Raw genomic sequence first — 24,284 nt, forward strand, 5'->3', positions numbered from 1 at the left:
CGTGTGCGTTTTAACACGCACCGTGGGCACATAGCCTAAAAGACGCTTTTTATTGTAAAAATAGTTTTTTGCATCACCACATATTGAGAGCTATAATTTTTCCATATTTTGACCCACCGAGTCATGTGAGGTCTTATTGTTTGCGGGACGAGTTGACGTTTTTATTGGTATCATTTTCGGGCACGTGACATCTTTTGATCGCTTTTTAGTCCGATTTTTGGGACGCAAAATGAACAAAAACCAGCGTTTCATGAATTTCTTTTGGGGGGTGCGTTTACACTGTTCCGCCTGCGGTAAAATTGATAAAGCGCTTTTATTCTTCGGGTCAGTACGGTTACAGCGATACCCAATTTAGGTCTTTTTTTATGTTTTGGCGCTTTTTTGCAATGAAAACAATTTTATATAAAAAAAATAATTATTTTTGCATCGCTTTATTGTGTGAGCTATAACTTTTTTTTTTTTGCTGATGATGCTGTATGGCGACTCGTTTTTTTGCGGGACAAGATGACGTTTTCAGCGGTACCATGGATATTTATATGCGTCTTTTTGATCGCGCGTTATTGCACTTTTTGTTTGGCGGTATGATAATAAATCATTATTTTTTGCTTCGTTTTTTATTTTTTAAGGGGTTTGCTAAATGGGTTAACTAATGGGACAGTTTTAACCCCTTCACCCCCAAGGGTGGTTTGCACGTTCATGACCGGGCCAATTTTTACAATTCTGACCACTGTACCTTTATGAGGTCATAACTCTGGAACACTTCCATTGATCCTGGTGATTCTGACATTGTTTTCTTGTGACATATTGTACTTCATGTTAGTGGTAAAATTTCATTCAAATAACTTGCGTTTATTTGTGAAAAAAATGGAAATTTGGCAAAAATTTTGAAAATTTCGCAATTTTCCAACTTTGAATTTTTATGCCCTTAAATCACAGAGATACGGCACACAAAAAACTTGATAACTAACATTTCCCACATGTTTACTTTACATCAGCACAATTTTGGAACCAAAATTTTTTTTTGTTAGGAAGTTATAAGGGTTAAAAGTTGACCAGCGATTTCTCATTTTTACAACACCATTTTATTTTTAGGACCACATCACATTTGAAGCCACTTTGAGGGGTCTATATGATAGAAAATACCCAAAAGTGACACCATTCTAAAAACTGCACCCCTTAAGGTGCTCAAAACCACATTCAAGAAGTTTATTAACCCTTTAGGTGCGTCACAGGAATTTTTTTGAATATTTAAAAAGAAATGAACATCTAACTTTTTTTCACAAAAAAAATACTTCAGGTTCAATTTTTTTTATTTTACCAAGGGTAACAGGAGAAATTGGACTGCAAAAGTTATTGTGCAATTTGTCCTGAGTACCCTGATACCTTATTTGTGGGGGGGGAACGACTGTTTCGGCGCATGGCAGCGCTCAGAATGGAAGGAGCGCCGTTTGACTTTTTCAATGCAAAATTGGCTGGAATTCAGATCGGACGCCATGTCACGTTTGGAGAGTCCCTGATGTATCTAAACAGTGGAAACCCCCTACAAGTGACCCCATTTTGGAAACTAGACCCCCCAAGTAACTTATCTAGATATGTGGTGAGAACTTTGAACCCACAAGGGCTTTACAGAAGTTTATAACGTACAGCGGTACAATTAAAAAATCATATTTTTTCCACAAAAATGATCTTTTCACCCCAATTATTATTTTCCCAAGGGTAACAGGACCCTAAAAGTTATTGTGCAATTTGTCCTGAGTACGCTGATACCCCACATGTGGGGGTAAACCACTATTTGGGCGCATGGCAGAGCTCGGAAGGGAAGCAATGCCATTTGACGTTTTTGGCTGGAATTGAGATCGGACACCATGTCGCGTTTGGAAAACCCCTGATGTACCAAAACAGTGGAAACCCCCCACAAATGACACCATTTTGGAAACTAGACCCCCTAAGGAACTTATCTAGATGTGTGGTGAGAACTTTGAACCCCCATGGGCTTCACAGAAGTTTATAACAAAGCCATACAATTAAAAAATCATATTTTTTCCACAAAAATGATCTTTTCACCCTCAATTCTTATTTTTCCAAGGGTAACAGGACCGTAAAAGTTATTGTGCAATTTGTTCTGAGTACGCTGATACCCCACATGTGGGGGTAAACCACTATTTGGGTGCATGGCAGAGCTCGGAAGGGAAGCAGCGCCATTTGACGTTTTTGGCTGGAATTGAGATCGGACACCATGTCGCGTTTGGAAAACTCCTGATGTACCAAAACAGTGGAAACTCCCCACAAATGACACCATTATGGAAACTAGACCCCCTAAGGAACTTATCTAGATGTGTGGTGAGCACTTTGACCCCCCCAGTGCTTCACAGAAGTTTATAATGCCCGGGCGTGAAAATAAATAATTCGTATTTTTTCCACAAACATGATCTTTTAGTCACCATTTTTTTATTTTCCCAAGGGTACCAGGAGAAATTGGACCCCAAAAGTTGTTGTCCAATTTGTCCTGAGTATGCTGATACCCCATATGTGGGTGAAAACTACTGTATGGGCACACGTCGGGGCTCGGAAGGGAAGTAGTGACGTTTTGGTATGCAGACTTTGATGGAATGGTCTGCGGGTGTCATGTTGCCTTTGGAGAGCCCCTAATGTACCTTGAAATTTGTCCTGAGTAGGCTGATACCCTACATGTGGGGGTAAAACACTGTTTGGGCGCATGGCAGAGCTTGGAAGGGAAGGAGCACCATTTGACTTTTTCAACTCAGAATTGGCTGGAAATGAGATCAGACGACATGTTGCATTTGGAGAGCCCCTGATGTGCCCAAACAGTGGAAACCCCCAATTATAACTCCAACCCTAACCCCAACACACCCCTAACCCTAATCTGAGCCCTAACCCTAGCCCTAACCCTAGCCCTAGCCCTAAGGCTGTGTGCACACGCTGCGGATTTTGCTGCGGTTCCGCAGCAGTTTTGGCTGCTGCGGACCCCAGTACCATGATTCCCTATGGGAATCAAAAACCGCAGTGCAGACGGTGCGGAATTTTCCGCGCAGATTATCTGCGGTTTTCAATCCGCAGAAAGAATTGACATGTCAATTCTTTCTGCGGATTCTCCTGCGGTTTGCCATCTCCTCTATTGAGGAGATGAAAAACCGCAGGACAAAACCGTAGAGCAATCTGCAGGTAAAACCGCAGGTCTTTTGACCTGCGGTTTCACCTGCGGATTTTACAAAATCCGCGCGGATGAATCCGCACCTAATCCGCAGCGTGTGCACACAGCCTTACCCTAACGGGAAAATGGAGATAAATACTTTTTTTTTAGTTTTATTATTTTTCCCTAACTAAGGGGGTGATAACGGGGGGTTTGATTTACTATTTATGGCGGTTTTTATTTTTGGCAGCTGTCACACGCTAAAAGACGCTTTTTATTGTAAAATAGTTTTTGCATCACCACATTTTGAGAGCTATAATTTTTCCGTATTTTGACCCACCGAGTCATGTGAGGTCTTATTTTTTGCGGGACGAGTTGACGTTTTTATTGGTACCATTTTCGGGCACGTGACATTTTTTGATCGCTTTTTATTCCTATTTTTGGGACGCAGAATGAACAAAAACCAGCGTTTCATGAATTTCTTTTGGGGGGGTGCGTTTACACCGTTCCGCGTGCGATAAAATTGATAAAGCGGTTTTATTCTTCGGGTCAGTACGGTTACAGCGATACCTCATTTAGGTCTTTTTTTATGTTTTTGTCGGTTTTATGCAATGAAAACTATTATATAAAAAATAATTATTTTTGCATCGCTTTATTCTGTGAGCTATAACTTTTTTATTTTTTCGCTGATGATGCTGTGTGGCGGCTCGTTTTTTGCGCGACAAGATGACGTTTTCAGCGGTACCATGGATATTTATATGCGTCTTTTTGATCGCGCGTTATTACACTTTTTGTTTGGCGGTATGATAATAAATCATTATTTTTTGCTTCGTTTTTTATTTTTCTTTTTTAAGGGGTTCGCTAAAAGGGTTAACTAATGGGACAGTTTTATAGGGCGGGTCATTACGGACGCAGCGATACCTAATATGTGTACTTTTATTGTTTTTTTTTTTATTATTTTCAAAAAATGAATTTATTGGGGAATATTTTTTTTTTTTTTTACTAATTTATTTGGCGATTTTTTTAAATTTATTTTTACATTTTTTTTTATTTTTTTTTTTACTTTATTACATAGTCCCAGGTGGGACATCACTGTCCTGTGACAGATCGCTGATCTGTCACATCACAGATCACTGTGACAGATCAGCAATCTGTCACAGGCATTGAAGCAGACTTCCTCTTGCCTGCGCTTTGCAGGCACTGAGGAAGCCAGCTTCCTCAGGTCCCCGAAGGCCCCCGTCGCCATCTTGGATTCGGGGGCCTGGAGGATAGGAGCCCCCCGCAGCAGCGCTGCACATTGCGCTGCCGTGGGGGGCTCAGGGAAGCACGGAGGGAGCCTCCTCCCTGCCGATGCTTCCCTTTAACTCCCGGTACACCGCGATCATGTTTGATCGCGGTGTGCAAGGGGTTAACGTGTCGGGGGCGGTCCGTGACCGCCCCTGACACATAGTGCCGGGTGTCAGCTGTGATAATCAGCTGACACCCGGCCGCGATCAGCGGCACTCACCACGTGGGCGCCGCTGATCGCGGTAGACGTACTATCCCGTCCACGGTCATACGGGCCCGGGTACCGTGGACGGGATAGTACGTCGGATGTCAGGAAGGGGTTAAAGGGCGGGTCGTTACGGACGCGGCGATACCAAATACGTGTACTTTTATTGTTTTGTTTTTTATTTCCAAAAATGAATTTGGGAATATATTTTTTTTAATTTATTTAGCGATTTTTAAAAAATTATTTTTACCCTTTTTTTTTTTTTTTTTTTTTTTAACTTTATTACATTGTCCCAGGTGGGACATCACTGTCCTGTGGCAGATCGCTGATCTGTCACATCACAGATCACTGTGACAGATCAGCAATCTGTCACAGGCACTACACAGGCTTCCTCCTTGCCTGCGCTTTGCAGGCACTGAGGAAGCTAGCTCCCTGCAGGCCCCCGAAGGTCCCCGTCGCCATCTTTGATCCGGGGACCTGCAGGGAAAGAGCCCCCCGCAGCAGCGCTGCACATTGCGCTGCTGTGGGGGGGCTCAGGGAAGCAGGAGGGAGCCCCCTCCCTGCCGATGCTTCCTTTTAACCCCCGGTACACCGCGATCGTGTTTGATTGCGGTGTGCAAGAGGTTAACTTGTTGGGGGCGGACACATTGTGCCGAGTGTCAGCTGTGATAATCAGCTGACACCCGGCCGCGATCAGCGGCGCTCACCACGTGGGTGCCGCTGATCGCTATGACGTAATATTTCGTCCATGGGAATTAGATCCAGGGTCACATGGACGGAATATTACATCCATTGTAGGAAAGGGGTTAAACATACATCCATTTGTGGAGTTTATTTTCATTCCAAGATCTGCTGATTAAAATGAACTTTTGTTTGTGGCACAACGCCTTTAAAGAGATTTGCCCAGGATTAGAAAAAAAAAAAAAACGTTATACTTTTTCTAAAACCGTGCTACCTCCGTCCATTATGTGTGTCGGGTATTGCAGTTAAGTGCCATTTGCTTGGGTTTGGATGAGACCCTTGGACTGATGTGGTGTTTTCTTTCTTTGATCAGCTTCTTAGTACTGGAAAACCCTTTAATAGACTTCCACTTAACTCCTCCCACTACAAATGACCAAGTATTTGGCCTTATTCAGTCTTTGTGAAAACGTAACAGCATTTTGCGCTGCATCCTGCGATGAGAAGCTGTGACAGTTTACATTACATGTGTATTGGGTTTTCAAAACCTCATGTACAGAAAAAAAAAAATCTTTACTCTAGGTCTCCTTACACAGTTCTTCTACTCTGTCTATTTAGGCAGTTACCAGTTTAAGACATTCTTTTTAACCAAAGTTTCTCAGGAGCTGCCTGTAAAATAATCGTAGCCAGACATTAACTCTTACTTGACATCATCTGATGTTGAAGGCTCAAGCTTTAGCTTTTTTCCGAAAATGCAATCCTCCGGACCGTCCAGACTGCTCGCCTCTCTTTTGGCTGAGGGAGAGGGTCCGGTAAGAGGTTTCACATTTTTCTTCCTAAGACAATAGATTGGAATGGGTTAAAGAGAAACATTCAAGGCAAAATTACTCTATAACATTTAACTGGAAAGCAAGGTAACCAGAAAGAGAACAGGAGGCGGAGGCCCTGCAGTGATGCAGCTCCAGCAATAGTCAGGGGACAGAGACCATGACATATATTGGCTGGGCTGCTGCTTCATTTAAACAGGAGATTAGGAATTCCCATTCTTGTGATTGCAGAGTCCAAGTGGTAAGAGTTCCCCATTGACCAGACACTACCCTGTAAATAGATTGTGATCTTAGGACAACCACTTTAACAAGTTTGCGTTGTAACAGAAAGAGTATGGAGATTTTTATAGTCATTTTTTTTCTTAAATGCATGTAAATTGGTAACTGGGTTTCATTTTAAGTTTTGCATCATTTGCCTTCTATAGCCTGTTTATTGTTGACTGCAGGGAGTTCACAGAGGCCATCAGTAAGGTTGTTTCGATCACAGTCTTTCTTCCACTGAGCTGAATTTCAGCTTCATAAATCAGCAGAGAGGAGCTCGGAAAAAGGAAGATAAGAGTTACAAACGATAATATCAGAATTGGCTCACTGACTGATTTGGATTCTTAGTTAAAAAGGTTTCTCAGGATGCATCTTCAGGAGCAAAATGTTTCACTCTCCTGCTTTGCAGGAGGGGGGGGGGGTGCGCTCTTGAAGACCAAGGGCTCATGCACGCTCCCGGTATCTTCCGGTCCCAGTAATGCTTTGCTCTCGCGAGAGTGACGTCATCTCCGGTCCTTCGCGCTAAGCATTACTGGGACCGGAAGATGCCAGGGGCATGGAGAGGAGATCGGGGGCCGTTGTAAGGTGAGTATCTCTGTGACCTCCCGATGCGATAGCATCAGGCCTCCATCTAGTCTACTATATAATCGTCTAATTATGTCTCTCTGTTTGTAACGGAAATCCCGCGTCGTTGATTGGTCGCAGCCGGCCGGACGCGACCAATCAGCGACGCGGGATTTCGACAGACAGACGATTACATAGTAGAGAGCAAAATCAGAGCACCATATAAAGACCCCCCCAGGCGCCCCCCGGAGCACGAGCATATCATTAACTCAAAACTGAAAATATAAATTAAACAACAACCACCACAAGACGGATTTCATTAACCAAGGTATTATTGTAATCAGTATAACGGTGCCGATCTGACATTGTCTGTAGGTTACTATGCACAATCCTGCTGACAATGTTCCCTTTAATTGAATAAAGGGGTTAAACAAAAATATACCGTGAAACAATTAGGAATTTCACCCATTTTTCTAAAAAGGTCCCTCATATTAAGGTTTCTATAAGGTAATTGGACAAATTAACCTTACTTAATAAGAAATGTTCATTTTTGAAGTGCACCTGTCAAAAAAATTTAAAACTGCAGATATGGGAATAATCACAAGGTTCATAGCATTGTGAACTTGCCTGATACCTGCACATAGACCCCCGCTGTCAGGAGGAAATCAACTTTATCCCCCCAGGAGCATTTGGGTTCCAATCATGGAGGCCGGTTCAGTCTCTCTGTGTATATAGAGCAGAAGCTGTGACTGTGCCAATGGCACTGATGGCTGGCTGAAATGTTGAACACCTGTCAGTCAGTGCCAGGGGCGCGGTTACACTCGCCTCTCTCTATACACAGAGCAGTGACTGGACCCACGCCGCTGCAACCTCCATGCCTGGAACTCGATCGCTGCTGGGGGAAATAAAGTTTATAACCTCCAGGCAGCAGCGATCTAAGTGTCGGGCAGGGTCACAAAGCTATTAACCCCATATCTGTAGGTTAATAGGGTTTTTTTTTCCAGGTGACAGGTTCCATTTTGTAGAGTATCCTTTGCAGGTTTCCTCCTTTGTGATGCTTTGCCGGTGTTTACTGCAGCTGTTGCTCATTTGTGGGTCTTTCTGCCTTATATTTTTGTCTTTAGCCTGTAAAATGCAGCTCTATAGGGCTGAGATCTGGTGATTGGCTTGACCGTTGCATTATATTCCACTTCTTTGCCTTATGTAATTCCTGTGTTACTTTCACAGTATGTTTTCGGTCATTGTCCATCTGTATTATGAGGCGCTGTCCAATCAACCTCACTGTATTTGGTTGAATCTGAGCAGACAGTATCGCCCTGTACACTTCAGAAGTCATCTGGTTGCATCTCTCTTCAGTCACATCATCAATAAACACTAGTGACTCACTGCCTTTGGAAGCCATACATGCCCGCACCACCACACTGCCATGGTTTAGAGAGGATGTGATGGGCTTTGAATTATCAGCCGTTCCAATCCTTCTCCATATTGTCTTCTTCGCATCATTCTGGGAAAGGTCGATCTCAGTTTCATCTTTTGAATTAATACTTTTCCAGAACTGGGCGGCTTCTTCAGATTATTTTTGGCAAAGGCCAATCTGGTCTATTTTTCAGGCTGATTAATGGTTTGTACCTTCTGGTGAACCTTTGGGATTTGTTCTCATGAAGTCTTCCCTATATGATAGGCAGAGATACTGAAACACAGTTCCCGGAGAGTGTTATTCACTAAGGTGAATGTTGTGAAGGGGTATTTCTTCACCAAGGAAAAGTGGGTGATCTGCAATCATCCACCACTATTGTCTTCTGTGAATGTCCAGACCTATTTGCGTTCTCAAGCTCACTAGCTCGTGTTTTTTTTTGCATAATGTACCAAACATTTCTGCCATTTCTCTGATGGATAATTTCTTTTTTTTTATTTCAGCCTAATGTCCATGTCCTTTCCATTGAGATCTCCTTCGACCGCATGTTGTGGTTTCACAGCAACTGCTACACCCGGAATCAGCTCCGGATCTTTTAACTGCTAATGATGGATTAAAGCGGGACTAGCCCATTAACAAGCTTTGGTGATAATTGTCCAATTACTTTTGGTCCCTCTAAAAAGAGAAAATAAGAGGCATCTACATATTATAGAGCTATACATCCTAAACCCTTACTGCAATTAGGATGTGAATACCCACAAGTCAAAGCGGATAGTCTGCAGTTAAGCCAAGATTGATTAGATAACTGCATCTTGAATATGTTTTAGCAAACGGCTAAAATGACAAAACGGTCCACATGTTTCTGAACGTGTGTGTGTCTAACATATGGTAAAATCCTTTAAATGCAGCCAATTGTGTGAAACGATGACCGAAAAACAAAATGACCCCAAATAAAGGCCTCATATAATGATTTGTGTATCAGACACAATAGGCCCGATCAGTCCAGAGCAAGAGCTTTCCCTGGTGCCGCCCACCTCCGGTGTTATTAGCGGGGACACTCACCCGGTTTTGGCAGCGGGCCCCGGCTGCGGTACGTTCTTGCTTGCGGTCGCCGCTGGTGTCTCTTCTTCAAACACACTGAACAGATCATCCCCGAAAGCGTCCGCCATTTCTTCCCGTTCTCCCGCAGGCTGACACTAAACCTGTGAGTTGGGTACCGACTGAAAAAGCAAACACAACCCGTAACGTGTGGTAGCGTGCGCTGCCGTCACAGACAGATGACCACACGAGTAAGCCCCGGTCGCGCATACAATGACGTCACCACCGCGCTCTGGTTGGCGCATGAGTGAGACGATGCCTCATTGGATGTGTCTCCTGCAGATGCGCATTGATTCGCGCTTTCGGCCATTTTTCCAAAGACCAAGATATTAGCAGAAATGAATGAGTTGAACTACAACAAAATGGCCACTTTGGTGCGGACAGGAAGGAAATGGTGTTAGGCATCACACGTGGTGGCAAAACTGTGTTGGAGATCAAGTTTCGTGACGTCAGAGCAGCCGGGCGCTCGTGGACTTGTCGTGACGTCACGGGTGTGATGGGGACGTCGTGTGTGTGGTGAGTTCTTACTGCGTATGGTCACGTAGCAGCAGTCAGTGTCTGCGGGCGCAGGGTGCAGTCTGACCAGTCATCTCCTGCACAGGGAATGGCCGGGGAGGATCCGGACTGTTATTAGTCGCGCTCGTATTCCGTGTGATTCGCTGTGTGAAGAGGTCGCATTGTTCTCTGGCGGCCGATCGGTCTGAAGACAGATATTGGAGGTGTAAGGGACCTTTCATTAGGCGCCAGTAGTAGAGCAGAGGGTCTGTTCCCTCAGTATTGGGGTCCGGCATCTGTTACCCTCCAGATTTACACCCCAGTCCATTTTCCTTTATGGCTTTCCTTATTCCCTCCCCTGGAGCCAAGACGTTATATGTTTCTGGTGCTTGTAGTTTTGATTAACACCATTTATTTTACCATTTCATATAGTGGCAAAAAATGGCAAAAAATTGTGAAATAGTGAGGAAAACCCCCCCAATTCTACCGTATAACTGTCTTTTTTTGCCTAGTAATATAATTTTTCATATTGGTATGACAATGATGGCACCGACATTTTTTTCATTTTTTTGTGTCTTGAAAAAGCTCCAAACTTTGTACAAGAATTCACTTCTGTTCATAGCGGTTGCGCTCCAATGTGTTTCTTCGCATGCTGAGATGTAGTTTTTCTTGGTACTTACAACATTTTATTCAAATTATTGGGGTAAAATGGCCGATCTGGTGTCAGGAATGTGTTTTTCTGTACATTGTTTACCGTATGGGCTGATTATCTTTTCATTTTGTCATTTTTCAGACTTTGACTCAGTGTTATGAAATGTGGTTGTTTTATGTTATGTTATATTCTTTTATTGGTTTTTATGAAATAATCGCAATTTTGCCATGATGACACGGTCTCTTCATGACGAGCCCTGAATCATCCAGCTATGGAAAGCTGCTCAGACTCAGCTCGGAGCTTCTGTACAGGTATAATGCATTACAATGTGTTATGCCTGCAATCATCAGAGTGAAAAAAAAGTGAAAGTCCCATAGAGGAACTGAGTAAAAAAAAAAAAAATAATTATTACACTAAGGCTAGTTTCACACTAGCGTTTTTTTGCGCAATGCAAACGCATACAAAAAAACGCATCATGTGTTTTGTATGCGTTTGCTGCTTTTTTGCGCATGTGTTTAACCATTTTTTAGCCATTTTTACGCTTAAAACGCATGCATTTTTAAACGCAGACGTGCACATGTCCATGCGCACATCTGCGTTCCCATAGACTGTAATGTGTTTTTTTGCGCATTACGTGCGCATGCGGTTTTTTGAGACAGGTCGGACGGACCAAAAATGCAACAGGTAGCGTCCAGCGCGCCAGGGCGCACACTACAAAAAACCGCATGCACACGTAAAACGTGTACGAACGCGTGCAAGCACTAGAAGAAGTGACGGTCTCTATGTCTAAAAAAACAAGCAAAGAACACAAAAAAAAACAACCTGTGAGCATGAGATTTCTGAAATCTCATAGACATAACTGGTACTGCCAAATTTGTCACACTAGTTAAAGGGAACCTGTCACCCCATTTTCATCCTATGAGCTGTGACCATCGGCATCAGGGGCTTATCTACAGCATTCTGTAATGCTGTAGATAAGCCCCTGATGGCGGTGGCCGCATCTCATAGCCCAAAAATGAGGTGACAAATTCCCTTTCACTCCTTCAGTGAATGCCTTTAAAAAGAAAAAAAAAAAGTGGCACGCTATGCTTTTTTTTAATCGTACAATTGGGAGGAAAAAGGGCAATAAAATACTATCAAAAAGATGAATGCAAATACAAATTGTATCACTGAAATGGTCATCTTGTCACGCCAAAAGCAAGCCACCATACAGCACCATCAGCGTAAAAATTAAAAAGCTATAGCTCTCATAATATGGCAATGCAGAAGTAATTTTTTTTTTTTTTTTAATAAAAGTTTTTATTGTGTAAAAGTGCCAAAATATAAAAAATAACATAAACGAGGCATCGCTGTAATCGTACTGACCCGAAAAATACTGTTGCCTCATTCATTTTTACTACATGTGTAGTGGCATAAAAACCTAAAAAAATTCCTGAATTGCTTTTGTTCATCCTTCCTCCCAAAAATCGGAATAGAAAGCGGAAAAAAAATTTCATGTGCCCGAAAATAGTACCAAAAAATGTCAACTCGTCCCGCAAATACAAGCCCTCACATGACTTTGTCAGCCAAAATATGGAAAAATTACAGCTCTCAAAATATGGGGATGCATAATTAGTTATTGCAACAACAAAAAAAAAAAGCGTCTTTTAGTCTGTGACAGCAGCCAAAAAAACAAACAAAAAAACACTATATAAATCTGGTATCGCTGTAATCACACCAACCCGAATAATAAAGTCATCTAATCACTTATACCACACGAGGAACAGTTCAAAAAATATAAGTAAAACCAATTATTCACCTCCTGTTGATTTGTTCATTCTGCTTCCCAAAGATCACAGTAAGGCTCGGCGCACATTTATCCTGTGGTCTGCGCTGAGCGCTTACACCTGGGTTTCCATGTAAATTTCTGAAATACATGATTCAGACGGGACCTCTGTCGGAGGATTCCCTATAATGAGGCAGATGGAGGCACTGTGGATGCCGTCTGGCTTATGATTAGGCGGTGCCCATCTTTTTATGCGTACACCACTGAACAGAGGCCAGACGGAGTCCAGAGTAACTCTACTACCTCACACAACAAAATATGACCTTACCAAAAAAGTGTCTGATGACAAATGCACATATAGCAGGATATGTGCATTTGTCATCAGACAGGGTTTTGGTAAGGCCATATTTTGTTGTGTGAGGTTTTTTTTAATTTTTTCTATTTTAGCTAACTCTACTACCTCATTATAGTGAATTGATCCCTCATGGGGTTTGATCTAAATCACGTTACTTGGAGATTTAGGCTGTGTTCACACACAGCGTTTTTTTAGCGGTTTTTACTGCGGTTTTCACTATGAAACCGCTAAAAATAAGGTGCACAGTCATTTCTATACATTTTGCACTTTTTGTGCACATTGATGCGTTTTTTACCGCGAAAAAACCGCATCGCGGTAAAAACCGCAGCATGCACATTAATTTTGTGTTTTTTTCCGCGCGTTAGGCTTCTCCCATGCTTTTATAAACCGCTGCGGTAAAAAACGCATCAAAACCACGCAAAAAACGCCACGGAAAAATAGGTGCGGTTTCTGGGAAGGGATTCAGCTTTTGGTGCAGAAATTTTCTGCAACGTGTGCACTTACCCTTAGATTGAAAACCCAAAGTAAGTGCTCAGCGTAGAGTGCTGGATAAATGTCATCCCAAATGTTATGAAAAATGATTCCAATAAAAGCTTCAAATCAATCCATAAAAAGTCCCCCACTCAGGTCCATCATCTGTCAATGGAAATACAGGGGGCTTCCACGTTACTGGTAGTACAAAGGCTCTGGAAAAGCGAAATGGCTCCTTGCCAGCTAAAAGAAATCCAGCGAATTCTGCGCCTCAAAATCCAAATGCCCCCCTCCCTTCTGAGCCCCACATGTACATAAACCACATTTAGCATCGACATGTTTGGCAGCAATATAATTTCCAAAATTGGGTCACCTGAGGGGGGATTCTGCTCTTCTAACACTTAGGAGCTCTGTATATGGAGTCTGAAAACTATTATAGGAAAATTTGCTCCAGGAGGCAAATAATCCCTTCCGAGTCTCGCCGTGTGGCTAAGCAGTGCTGTCCAGCCACGTATGGGGTATTTCTACGTTCAGCAGAACTTGTGTGACACGTTTTGGTGCCATTTCTCCCCATTTCACCTAAGGAAAACATAAAATCTGGGGCTAAAACAAAATTTTTGTGGTAAAAATGTAATACTTTATTCTTCACTGCTCAATGGTATAAAATGCTGTGACACACCTGTGGTGTCAATAAGATCACTGCACCCCTAAATGAATTCATTGAGAGGTTTAGTTTGTAAAATGGGGTCACTTATGGGGGGTTCTACTTTTCTGGCACCTCAAGGGCTCTCACAGAGGGTCATGGCACCCTCGAACCATAACAGTAAAACCTGCGCTATAACATGATTCTTCTTCCCTTATGAGCTTTGTACTGTGCCTCAGAAGTATTTCTGTATTATATGTAGGGTACTATGGCAATCAGGAGAAATTGCACAACAAACTGAGATGTCCATTTTTTTCCTATTAGCCCTTAAAAAACTTAAAATTTGGGGCTAAAAAAACATTTTAGTAGTAAAAATGTAATTTATTCTTTCTTTGCCTCCCATTGATATAAATTTCTGTGAGGCTCAGGTGGTGTCAACATGCTCACTGCACCCCTAGATGAATGAAATGAGAGATTTGGTTTGTAAAATTACATCACTTATGGGGGGTTTCTCTTGTTCTTTGACCTCAGGGGCTCTGCCAATGTGACATGGCACCCTCAAACCATTCCAGCAAAATCTGAACTCCCAATATGGCGCCTCTTCCCTTCTGAGCTTTGCACTGTGCCTCAAAAGTAATTTTCCACCACATATGGGGTAACAGCATACTCAGGAGAAATTGTACAAAAAAATGTGTGGTGCATTTTTCTTGTTACCCTTGTGAAAATAAAAATTTGAGGGCTCTTTGTGGGAAAGATGTGATTTTTTTTTTTTTTTTTTTTTCATTTCATGGCTATACGTTACAAATTTCTGTGAAGCACCTGAGGATTGAAGGTGCTCATCACACATCTAGATACATTTCTTGAAGGGTCTAGTTTACAAAATTGGGTCACATGTGGGGAGTTTCCACTGTGTAGACGCATCAGGGGGTCTACAAACGTGACATGGTGTCCCTTTACGATTCCAGCCATTTTTGTGTTCAAAAAGTCAAATGGTGATCCTTCCCTTCTGAGCCCTGCTATGCGCCTAAACAGTAGTTTTCCCCCACATATGGGATATCTGCATACTTAAGGGGAAATTGCACAACAAATTTTGAGGTTCAGTTTCTCCCGTTACCCTTCTGAAAATGAAAAAAAAAATGGGGCTAAAGTAAAATATGATTTGTTTTATATCCACATTGCATTAATTCCTGTAAAGCACCTTAAGGGTTAATACATTTCTTGAATGTGGTTTTGAGGACATTAAGGGTTGCAGTTTTTTGGAATGGTGTCATTTTTGGGTATTTTCTGTCATATAGGCCCCCTAATGTCACTTTAAATGTGATGTGGTCCCTTAAAAAAGAGTTTTGTAATTTTTGTTGGAAAAATTAGAAATTTCTGATTACTGTATTTTTTGGACTATAGACACACCCCACACCCCAAATTTTCAGAAGGAACATAGGGGAAAAAAATATGTCAAATGGGGTACTTCTTACAGTCCAAATTCAGCTTACCAGGAAAGGGATCGGCACAGGTGGAGGAGTTGTCACAGGGGTCGTTTGGTGGTCCAGGCAGGTGCAGTAGCCTCCGGGAAATCCCATTCCAGGCTGGTGCGGTGGCAGTGCTCTGTAGGGTGGCTTGGGCTCTGTGGGCGGCAGCACTCTGTCCTGGGGCGGTAGCGCTCTGCCCTGGGGCATCAGCGGCTCTCTGCTGCGTTGGGGGCTCCGCCGGCATTTCATCAAAGCCCAGAAGCCCCGCAGCTCCGTTGTTGCGACATAGAGGCCTCCGGAAAGATGGCCGCCGGGGGAGGTGCATGCTCTGATTCAGATCTCGGCGACGAGATCTCATTGCCGAGATCTGAATCTGAGCATGCTCCGCCCCCGGCGGCCATCTTTCCGGAGGCCACTGCGTCACAGCAACGGAGCTGCTGGGGTTTCTGGGCTTTGATGAAATACCAGCTGAGCCCCCCACGCAGCACAGAGCCCCGACACCATCGCACCACAGAGCACAGCCATCACCGCACCACAGCTGTACCAGCCTGGGAAGGGAGGCTGCATTGGAACCGCCGCCACCGGGACCGCCGCTGCCACAGGATTTGTAAGTACAGTATATTGCGACCATAAGATGCACCCCCATTTTCCCCCAAAACCTTTTGAGAAAAAAGTGCCTCTTATGGTCCGAAAAATACGGTAGATGTGGGAAATGTTATATATTAACTACAGTATTTAGCGTTCCAAACTCTCTGGTTTAAGGACATAAAATGGAAGAGTTTGAAAATTGTGAAATTTTTGCCAAATTTCCAATATTTTCACAAACGCAAGTTATATTGAACATATTTTACCACTGAAGTACAATATATCACGAAAAAGCAATCTGAAAATCACCAGGATCCGTTGAAGCGTCCCAGAGTTATTAGCTCATAAAGGGACACTGGTCAGATTTAAAAAATGGGGCCCAGTTAGTAAACTACCACAAAATGGCTCGGTCCTTAAGGGGTTAAAGGAGTGGTCTGACACTCACGTTTATTTTAATTTTAAATATCTGTCTTTTCAATGTAATAATGTAAGAACGATAGCGCAAAAAGGTTCTTATCCGATTATATTGGGATAGCATTTTGAAAAAACCTCACCTTTTAAGGTTGCGTACCACAAATAGCGCCTGAGAGCGGATGCTGCAGACCCACCAAGAAAAGACAGCGATTGTAGGAATAATGGATGAAATTCTGCACTGCCGGACAAAGGATTAAAGATCAATGGAGCTGTTGATCTAGGAGATAAATGTGCAGGTTTTTTTATCTACGCCTTTGGAAGTGACAACACTTCTTCAGGACAAAACACCGAACAGAGCAAAGCTCTGTAGGACGCAGGCGTCGGCGCTGTGTGGTCTTTGCCCACACACGCATTCTACAGTACTGCACTCAGCAGGAGCGCGATGGAGGACACTGTGGGGATGATATGTAGGAGGCGTCATCCACACTAGTCAAGGAAAGATCGTAAAAAGAGAGGAGGCATCGGATCAAGATGAGACACCCATCGGACCGGACCACCCCATGGGTGAGTATAATAAAAGGTCTTTTTTGTTTTATGCAAAGCACATTGGGTACATATGGCATCCTAGAATGCTGTCACATAGGGTGTACAGGTACTTGGTCTAGGGGGAAAACCTAGTGACATGTTCCCTTTAAAGAGTTTATCCATTATGTTTTGGTGCAGATATCCTGAAGATCTAGAAGAATGGGTGGTAAAAATAAGAAAAATAGGCACAGCAATGCTCCTGCCATCCAGGGTGCGATTTCTGCTGCTAACCGAACAAGGGCAGCGGCGGAGACCAGGACTGGTGGGGACGATGCCGCAAAGAGGGAGGCTGGCAGGTCGGCAAGTGCGTCTTCTGTGAGTAAGGAAGCGCGGAGCAAACAAGGTAACATGGAGACAGTCCAGAACTAATGCTTATGTTTTAGGGATGAGGTTTGTCACCCTCAGAAAAGAGGCAGGGTAACAACCAATATGGCTGCCAGGACAGCTCCCAGGCAGTTATGTACCTGTTTAATAAAGATCAATAGCGCTATTTTTTTTTCCAGGGACAGCACCACGCCTGTTCATGGGCCATGTCTGGTATTGCAGCTCATCCTTATTCATGCAAGTGTGACAATGCAGAAATATCAGACACAGCCTGAGGACGGAGGTGGAGCTGTTTCTAGAAAGAATCAGTTCTAAATCTCAGATTACGCCATTCTGCCAGCAGCGATTTCCGTCTTAGCAGAAGATCCCTGAAATATTTAGGTTTTATTTGTCGCCTTTGCCATTTATTTGTTCTGTCAGTTTTCTACACTATCAATTTTTCTTGCTTACATTTTATTTCACTTTTTTCTTAGGTCCAAAAACGTACAGCTTTGCTTCATCCGCCGACGCCGGGTCTTCTGCTAATCATGACAAGTCTGTACTGAAGGTGAGAATGCACCATTGAATTTCTGCAATTTAATTTATGTTGGGGAGTTGCTGATAATGTCATTATTTCCTTATATAAGACTCTGTTCACACTTTGAACACAAGATAAAGACAAGGTTTTAGGTTTTGTGTTCACACTTAGCAGTTTTTTTGCACAGTAGCTGCTTGTGTCTGCTAGGAAGCTTTGCAAAATTTGTTTCCCAATTTGTATATATAGCCCCCTTGCAGACCTACACGGGGTGACAAAAGTATTAAGCACGTCACCAAATTTCTAACTACATATATTTCTTAAGGTGCTATTGCCGTGAAATTTTCACCTGATGTCGGTAACGCATCCAATCCACAGAGGCAAATAAATCAAACCATAGGTGTCCTTAATTTGTAATGTGTAAGTGTGCTTTCACATTGCGTTTCGACACCCGTTCAGTGGCCCCATCCGGGCTCACGTCTGAACTCCCCTCAATACGGGATTCAGACGTATGCTCTGACTGGGCCATAGACTATACTTGTGCCGAGAGAGTGAATGTGCGCTCTGTCACACATCATTTTCAGGTGTGTTCGCCTACTGGAGGTGGACTCTCAGTCCTAGTAGACTGCGCTGGGTGTCCGCCTCCAGTAGTCGTGTACGCCCTAAAATGATACACGGCAGAGCACAAATTCGCTCTATAGGAACCATTATAGTCTACAGAGTTCAGATGTAAGCCCCGACGGGTGCCTGTACCTAGTGCGAAAGGACCCTAATAATGAAAAATGACACAGGAAAATATATTGAACACATGAAGAATGAGACGTGCAAAAAGCCATGGAAAGTCAAGATAACAGCTGAAATCTATCAGTAATTGGAAAACAATCTTGCCACTTAGTGAAAAATAATATCAGATGGTTCAACTGATGGCCTATAAAATGGTGTCTCATTACCAAGGTGCCACACAAGAAACATCTCATGATGGGTAAAACCAGTGAGATAACTCAACACCTTTGTAACTGGTGTGCGGCGAGATTCTGCAGTCCTGTGTTACTCTGCTTCCCCTATCTTACTAACATAAAACAGCAGGCGTGTCTGGAAAGGAATGACACATAACTGCAGGGTCAGACTACACCTAGGGTCAGTTTGTACTCCCAACAAATTATAATACATCCATACAAACAGTATGATGTCCCCACACACAGTATGATGCCCCTCCTTCCCCACACACAGTATAGTGTCCTCTCATTCCCCACACACAGTATGATGTCCCCACACACAGTATGATGTCCCCTCGTTCCCCACACACAATATGATGCCCCTCATTCCCCACACACAGTATAATGTGCCCACACACAGTATGTTGTCCCCTCATTCCCCACACACAGTATAATGTCCCCACACACAGTATGATGCCCCTCATTCCACACTCACAGTATGATGCCCCTCATTCCCCACACACAGTATGATGCCCCTCATTCCCCACACACAGTATGATGCCCCTCATTCCCCACACACAGTATGATGCCCCTCATTCCCCACACACAATATGATGCCCCTCATTCCCCACACACAGTATGATGTGCCCACACACAGTATGATGTGCCCACACACAGTATGATGTCCCCTCATTCCCCGCACTCAGTATGATGTCCCCTCATTCCCCACACACAGTATAGTGTCCTCTCATTCCCCACACACAGTATGATGTCCCCACACACAGTATGATGTCCCCTCGTTCCCCACACACAATATGATTCCCCTCATTCCCCACACACAGTATAATGTGCCCACACACAGTATGATGTCCCCTCATTCCCCACACACAGTATAATGTCCCCACACACAGTATGATGCCCTTCATTCCACACTCACAGTATGATGCCCCTCATTCCCCACACACAGTATGATGCCCCTCATTCCCCACACACAGTATGATGCCCCTCATTCCCCACACACAATATGATGCCCCTCATTCCCCACACACAGTACCACACACAGTATGATGTCCCCTCATTCCCCGCACTCAGTATGATGTCCCCTCATTCCCCGCACTCAGTATGATGTCCCCTCATTCCCCGCACTCAGTATGATGTCCCCTCATTCCCCACACACAGTATGATGTGCCCACACACAGTATGATGCCCCCACACAATATGATGTTCCCTCATTCCCCACACACAGTATAATGTGCCCACACACAGTATGATGTCCCCTCATTCCCCACACACAGTATAATGTCCCCACACACAATATGATGCCCTTGATTCCACACTCACAGTATGATGCCCCTCATTCCCCACTCACAGTATTATGTCCCCACACACAATATGATGCCCCTCATTCCCCACACACAGTATGATGTGCCCACACACAGTATGATGTCCCCTCATTCCCCACACACAGTATGATGTCCCCTCATTCCCCACACACAGTATAATGTGCCCACACACAGTATGATGCCCCCACACAATATGATGTTCCCTCATTCCCCACACACAGTATAATGTCCCCACACACAGTATGATGCCCTTCATTCCCCACTCACAGTATAATGCCCCTCATTCCCCACACACAATATGATGCCCTTCATTCCCCTCTCACAGTATCATGTCCCCACACACAATATGATGTCCCCTCATTCCCCACACACAATATGATGTCCCCTCATTCCCCACACACAGTATGATGTCCCCTCATTCACCACACACAGTATAATGTCCCCACACACAGAATGATGCCCCTCATTCCCCACACACAGAATGATGCCCCTCATTCCCCACACACAGTATGATGCCCCTCATTCCCCACACACAGCATGATGTCCCCACACACAGTATGTTGTCCCCTCAGTGCCCACATGCAACATGTTATTCCCTTGGTCCCTACACACAGTATGTTTTTTTTCCAGACGAAGTATGATGCCCCTACAGTATGATGTGCTGATAAATTAAAAAGGAAACCCACAATTCCTTTCCCCTGCAGCTCTAGTTTGTGAGGCGTACTGAGGCTCCGCACATCACTACATCACACCTGCTGTGCTCTTAGAAGCACAGGCTTAATGGTAGAAGAAGGGAAGAAGGCGCTAACCGTTCCCTGTTCCATAATTGTATTCACCCTTATCTGATTTCCGAGGATATATAAATACCGATGAAATTGAAACAGTGCAGGGGGTGGCCACATGGTGCGGGTCACCTCTGTTTCCAGCCCTTACGGCATGTGGCCCTCAGACTGCACTTTGTCAAGGGCTTCTCTAAGTTTCTGGGTTTATAGAGGGGGTCCCAAGTTCAGGATCCTCATCTCGCATACAAAGATTGTCTCTCACTCTGTCTAAGGTGTATGGGCGTCTGTTCACTTTACATCTGTATCAGGCTATATTCACATCTGACATTTTTGCTGCAGGTTTTGTAAGAATGAAACTGAAATGTTTCTGTAATTTTTTCAGCACAATTAGCTCAGCCGTAGCTGGAGCTAAAAGATAAGGAGAATGTAACAGGTCGTCGCCAGTTTGCTGCATTGTCCTCATTTTTCTTTTCTCCCATCAGGTAGTGATTGAAAGCAAGCTGGAGAAAAAGATCATCTCTCTCATAAATGAGCATAAGAAACTGAACTGTGACTTAGGAACGGTGTCGGGGAGGCTGACTACTAAGAAATTACAGGTCTGCAGCTCTTATCGTTACACGCATTACACTTTCTACTCGACACCACACAAATCCTGTTATGTTACATATTAACGTAAAGGGGTTATCCCACCAGCACCTGTGTTTCCTATGTGAATCTAGCAGTATTGTCCACTGTTTATGGGAGCGGTGATTACACTGCGATATTCACACACTTTGACTCCCGTTGATCGGACCCCACCAATCATATATTTATCAGCCATCCTTCACATACACAGTAGTTATTTTTCTTGGGTTTTTTTTGGCATAAACCCTTTTAATAGAGGTCAAAACATTAAATTGGGATTTCTTCCTGCTTGTATGGGGACATAGCTGTACGAGAGCTTGTTTTTTGACGAATGAGTTGTGCTAAAAAAATGCAAAAAAAAAAAAAATTCCAAGTGCTGTGAAATGGTGAACCCCTCCACCCCATTCCACCATTGTTTTTATGGGTTTAGTATGGCATTTATTGTTCTGTATAAATGACCTAGAACTATGACTTCTCAACCCTGTTTTCCCAAAAATAAGGGACCGAGAGAACAGTGTGGTGCTGTTGACATCATACCCTCTATGGCCTGCAGGGCAGGACCTTACCCCCTGACACTTCAAGAGGTCACTTTCCAGTTTCTCGTCTGGTTCCCCTTCTCCTTTCACATCCTCCTGGATGCCCTCGGTATCAAACTCCGCTTCCTCTGAGGTGGCCTCAGGGTCTGACCTTGATAAAGAATCAGAATCTGATCCTGACACTGACCAAACTTCCAAACTCCCAGATATGGTCGACACTCTCATAACTGTTGTCAATCAGATGCTCAATATTAAGGAGGAGGGATCACACCGCCTCATTCAAAAGTAAAACCCTCTCCTTATGTTTTTCCCTCCACAAGGAATTTGAGGAAATCTTTACAAAACACTGGGAGCACACGAAAAAGTACTTCCCAGGTACAAAGCTGTTGGATATTTTATATCCTCTTGAACCTGATCTCCTCAGCAATTGGGCAGCATCCCCGACCAAGGACCCACCAGTCCCTTGACAATTCACTAAAACGGGCCAGTCACGCCCTGATGTCCTCCCTCAAGGACTCCACTGACAGGCAGACCAAGGCCCTAGCCAGGTGTGCTTTTGAGGTTGCTGGCACCTCTCTCTGTCCCTTCTTCACTTCCACATGGTTATCCAAGCCAGGTTTTGGGAAGGACTTCTTATCAGTGGCCAATTCGGACAGACTGGCTAATCTTGTGGACCAGATTGTCCACGCGGGTAAATATTTGCTCTCCACGTCTCTTGACACCGCAAGCTTTTCTGTCTGTGTTACTAACAATATTGTAGCCATATGGAGAATTCTCTGGCTCAAGGCCTGGAATGCAGACCTGGCTTCCAAAAAGTCCGTTACTAATCTCCCCTTCCAAGAATCATGACTCTTTGGGTCTAAGCTGGATCAGCTCATCTCGGACGCCACCGGCGGTAAGAATACCTCTCTTCCTCAGCCTATGCCTAGCCCTGTGAAGTCTTCTCTGATCCCAGGCCAGCAGCTAGTTTTCCAAGGTGTGAACAACTGGGCAGCCGACTTCCTTAGTCGTCAGGGACTCTCCTCAGGCAAATGGTCCCTCAACTCCTCTGTGTTTGACTAGATCTGTCAGAGGTGGGGCACTCCTACAGTGTCTCGGATTAATCACAAGATCCCTCATTTCGTGGCCAGGTGTCGCTACCCGCTGGCAGTCTATTGCGACGCCCTGGTAATTCCATGGTCTCAGGTTTCAACTTCCGCACTTTTTTCCACCTCTTCTCTTGATCCCCAGACACATGAAGAAGATCAAGGCATAAGAAGTTCCAGTCAGAGCCTGGTTTGCAGTCAGTTAACCTCACAAATGTACCCTGGAAACTCCCAGATTGACCAGACCTACTCTCTCAGGATCCCCTCGTCGACCAGAATTCTCGGTCTCTCAGTTTAATGGCATAGCCTTTGAAGCCACAGTCCTGAGGAGGTGGCAGGCTTCTCGTCCCAGGTCATACAGGCCATGAGGAAGGCAAGGAAACCTTGATCATCACAAATTTATCAATGGACCTGGAACACCTTCTTTCGCTGGTCCAAAGGTAGCCACACATCTCCCATGTCTTTTTCCATTTCTACCATCTTGGAGTTCTTACAATCAGGACTTGTGTCCGGTTTGGTTCTTAGTACCCTATAGGGTGAGGTTTCTGCGCTTTCAATTCTGTTTCAACGGAATTAGGCCTCTTGTCCCCAGATCAAGACTTTCCTTCAAGGAGTTGCTTGCCTAGTCCCACCATATAGTCCCCCTGTGGATTTGTTGGACCTTAACCTAGTTTCTGGGTGTTATTTAGGGATCCCCCTTCGAAACCACTCAGGACTGGAAGGTGGCCATTTTGGTTGTGATCACTTTCATCAGATGAGTCTCAGAATTAGCAGCTCTCACTTCTCTTGAAGCTCTCCTTTCCTCTTTCTCCACCAGGGTAAGGTGGTACTACTACCAGTTTCTTCATTCCTACCTAAGGTAGTCTCCCTGTTCCATATCAACAAGGATATTGTCCTTCCTCTCTTTTGCCTGTTCCCATCCATCCCCTGGAGAGGACAAGGATGCCTTGTTTGTCATTTTAAGGGACTCCCTGACTCCAAGTCTACTATTGCCCCCTGGATCCTCTCTGCTATACTGGTAGCTGACAGAGTTAAGAATAGTCTACGCTCTCCAGGAGTTAAAGCTCTGTTCATACATGTTGAATATGTTCATAAATGTCCAAGCATACAATGCATACATATGCTGAATCTATGTGTATCATATCTTTATTATGAGGATAGAAAATGTGAAAAAGGAACAATCAGCTCACCTGTCCAAGTGCACGTACTCCAGTAATAGCAGCAG

The 24,284-nt window shown here is 44.0% G+C and overlaps 2 protein-coding genes across 5 annotated transcripts in view; one reads left to right on the forward strand and one right to left on the reverse strand.

Annotated features, from left to right (window-relative positions):
* MTREX (Mtr4 exosome RNA helicase) overlaps nucleotides 1–9,716 on the reverse strand; it is a 170,757-nt gene extending 161,041 nt beyond the window's left edge. Inside the window, exons 1-2 of the mRNA XM_073559936.1 lie at nucleotides 9,450–9,716; nucleotides 6,026–6,157 (exon numbers count right to left, since the gene is read on the reverse strand). Of these exons, the coding sequence (XP_073416037.1) occupies nucleotides 6,026–6,157; nucleotides 9,450–9,556 (239 nt within the window). The 5' untranslated portion in view covers nucleotides 9,557–9,716. The remainder of the gene's footprint in view (nucleotides 1–6,025; nucleotides 6,158–9,449) is intronic.
* A 131-nt stretch (nucleotides 9,717–9,847) lies between these two features.
* DHX29 (DExH-box helicase 29) overlaps nucleotides 9,848–24,284 on the forward strand; it is a 125,400-nt gene continuing 110,963 nt past the window's right edge. For 3 of the 4 annotated variants that reach the window (XM_073559940.1, XM_073559942.1, XM_073559943.1), the window contains exons 1-4: nucleotides 9,848–10,001; nucleotides 17,055–17,259; nucleotides 17,714–17,787; nucleotides 21,297–21,410. In XM_073559940.1, the coding sequence (XP_073416041.1) occupies nucleotides 17,076–17,259; nucleotides 17,714–17,787; nucleotides 21,297–21,410 (372 nt within the window). In that variant the 5' untranslated portion in view covers nucleotides 9,848–10,001; nucleotides 17,055–17,075. Of the gene's footprint in view, nucleotides 10,002–10,036; nucleotides 10,207–17,054; nucleotides 17,260–17,713; nucleotides 17,788–21,296; nucleotides 21,411–24,284 lie in introns of those variants that run through there. The other variant, XM_073559941.1, reaches the window with a different exon arrangement.

The sequence above is a fragment of the Dendrobates tinctorius genome, unplaced genomic scaffold (assembly GCF_039654945.1).
Source record: "Dendrobates tinctorius isolate UK_male_01 unplaced genomic scaffold, ASM3965494v1 ptg000285l, whole genome shotgun sequence".
Lineage (NCBI taxonomy): Eukaryota > Metazoa > Chordata > Amphibia > Anura > Dendrobatidae > Dendrobates > Dendrobates tinctorius.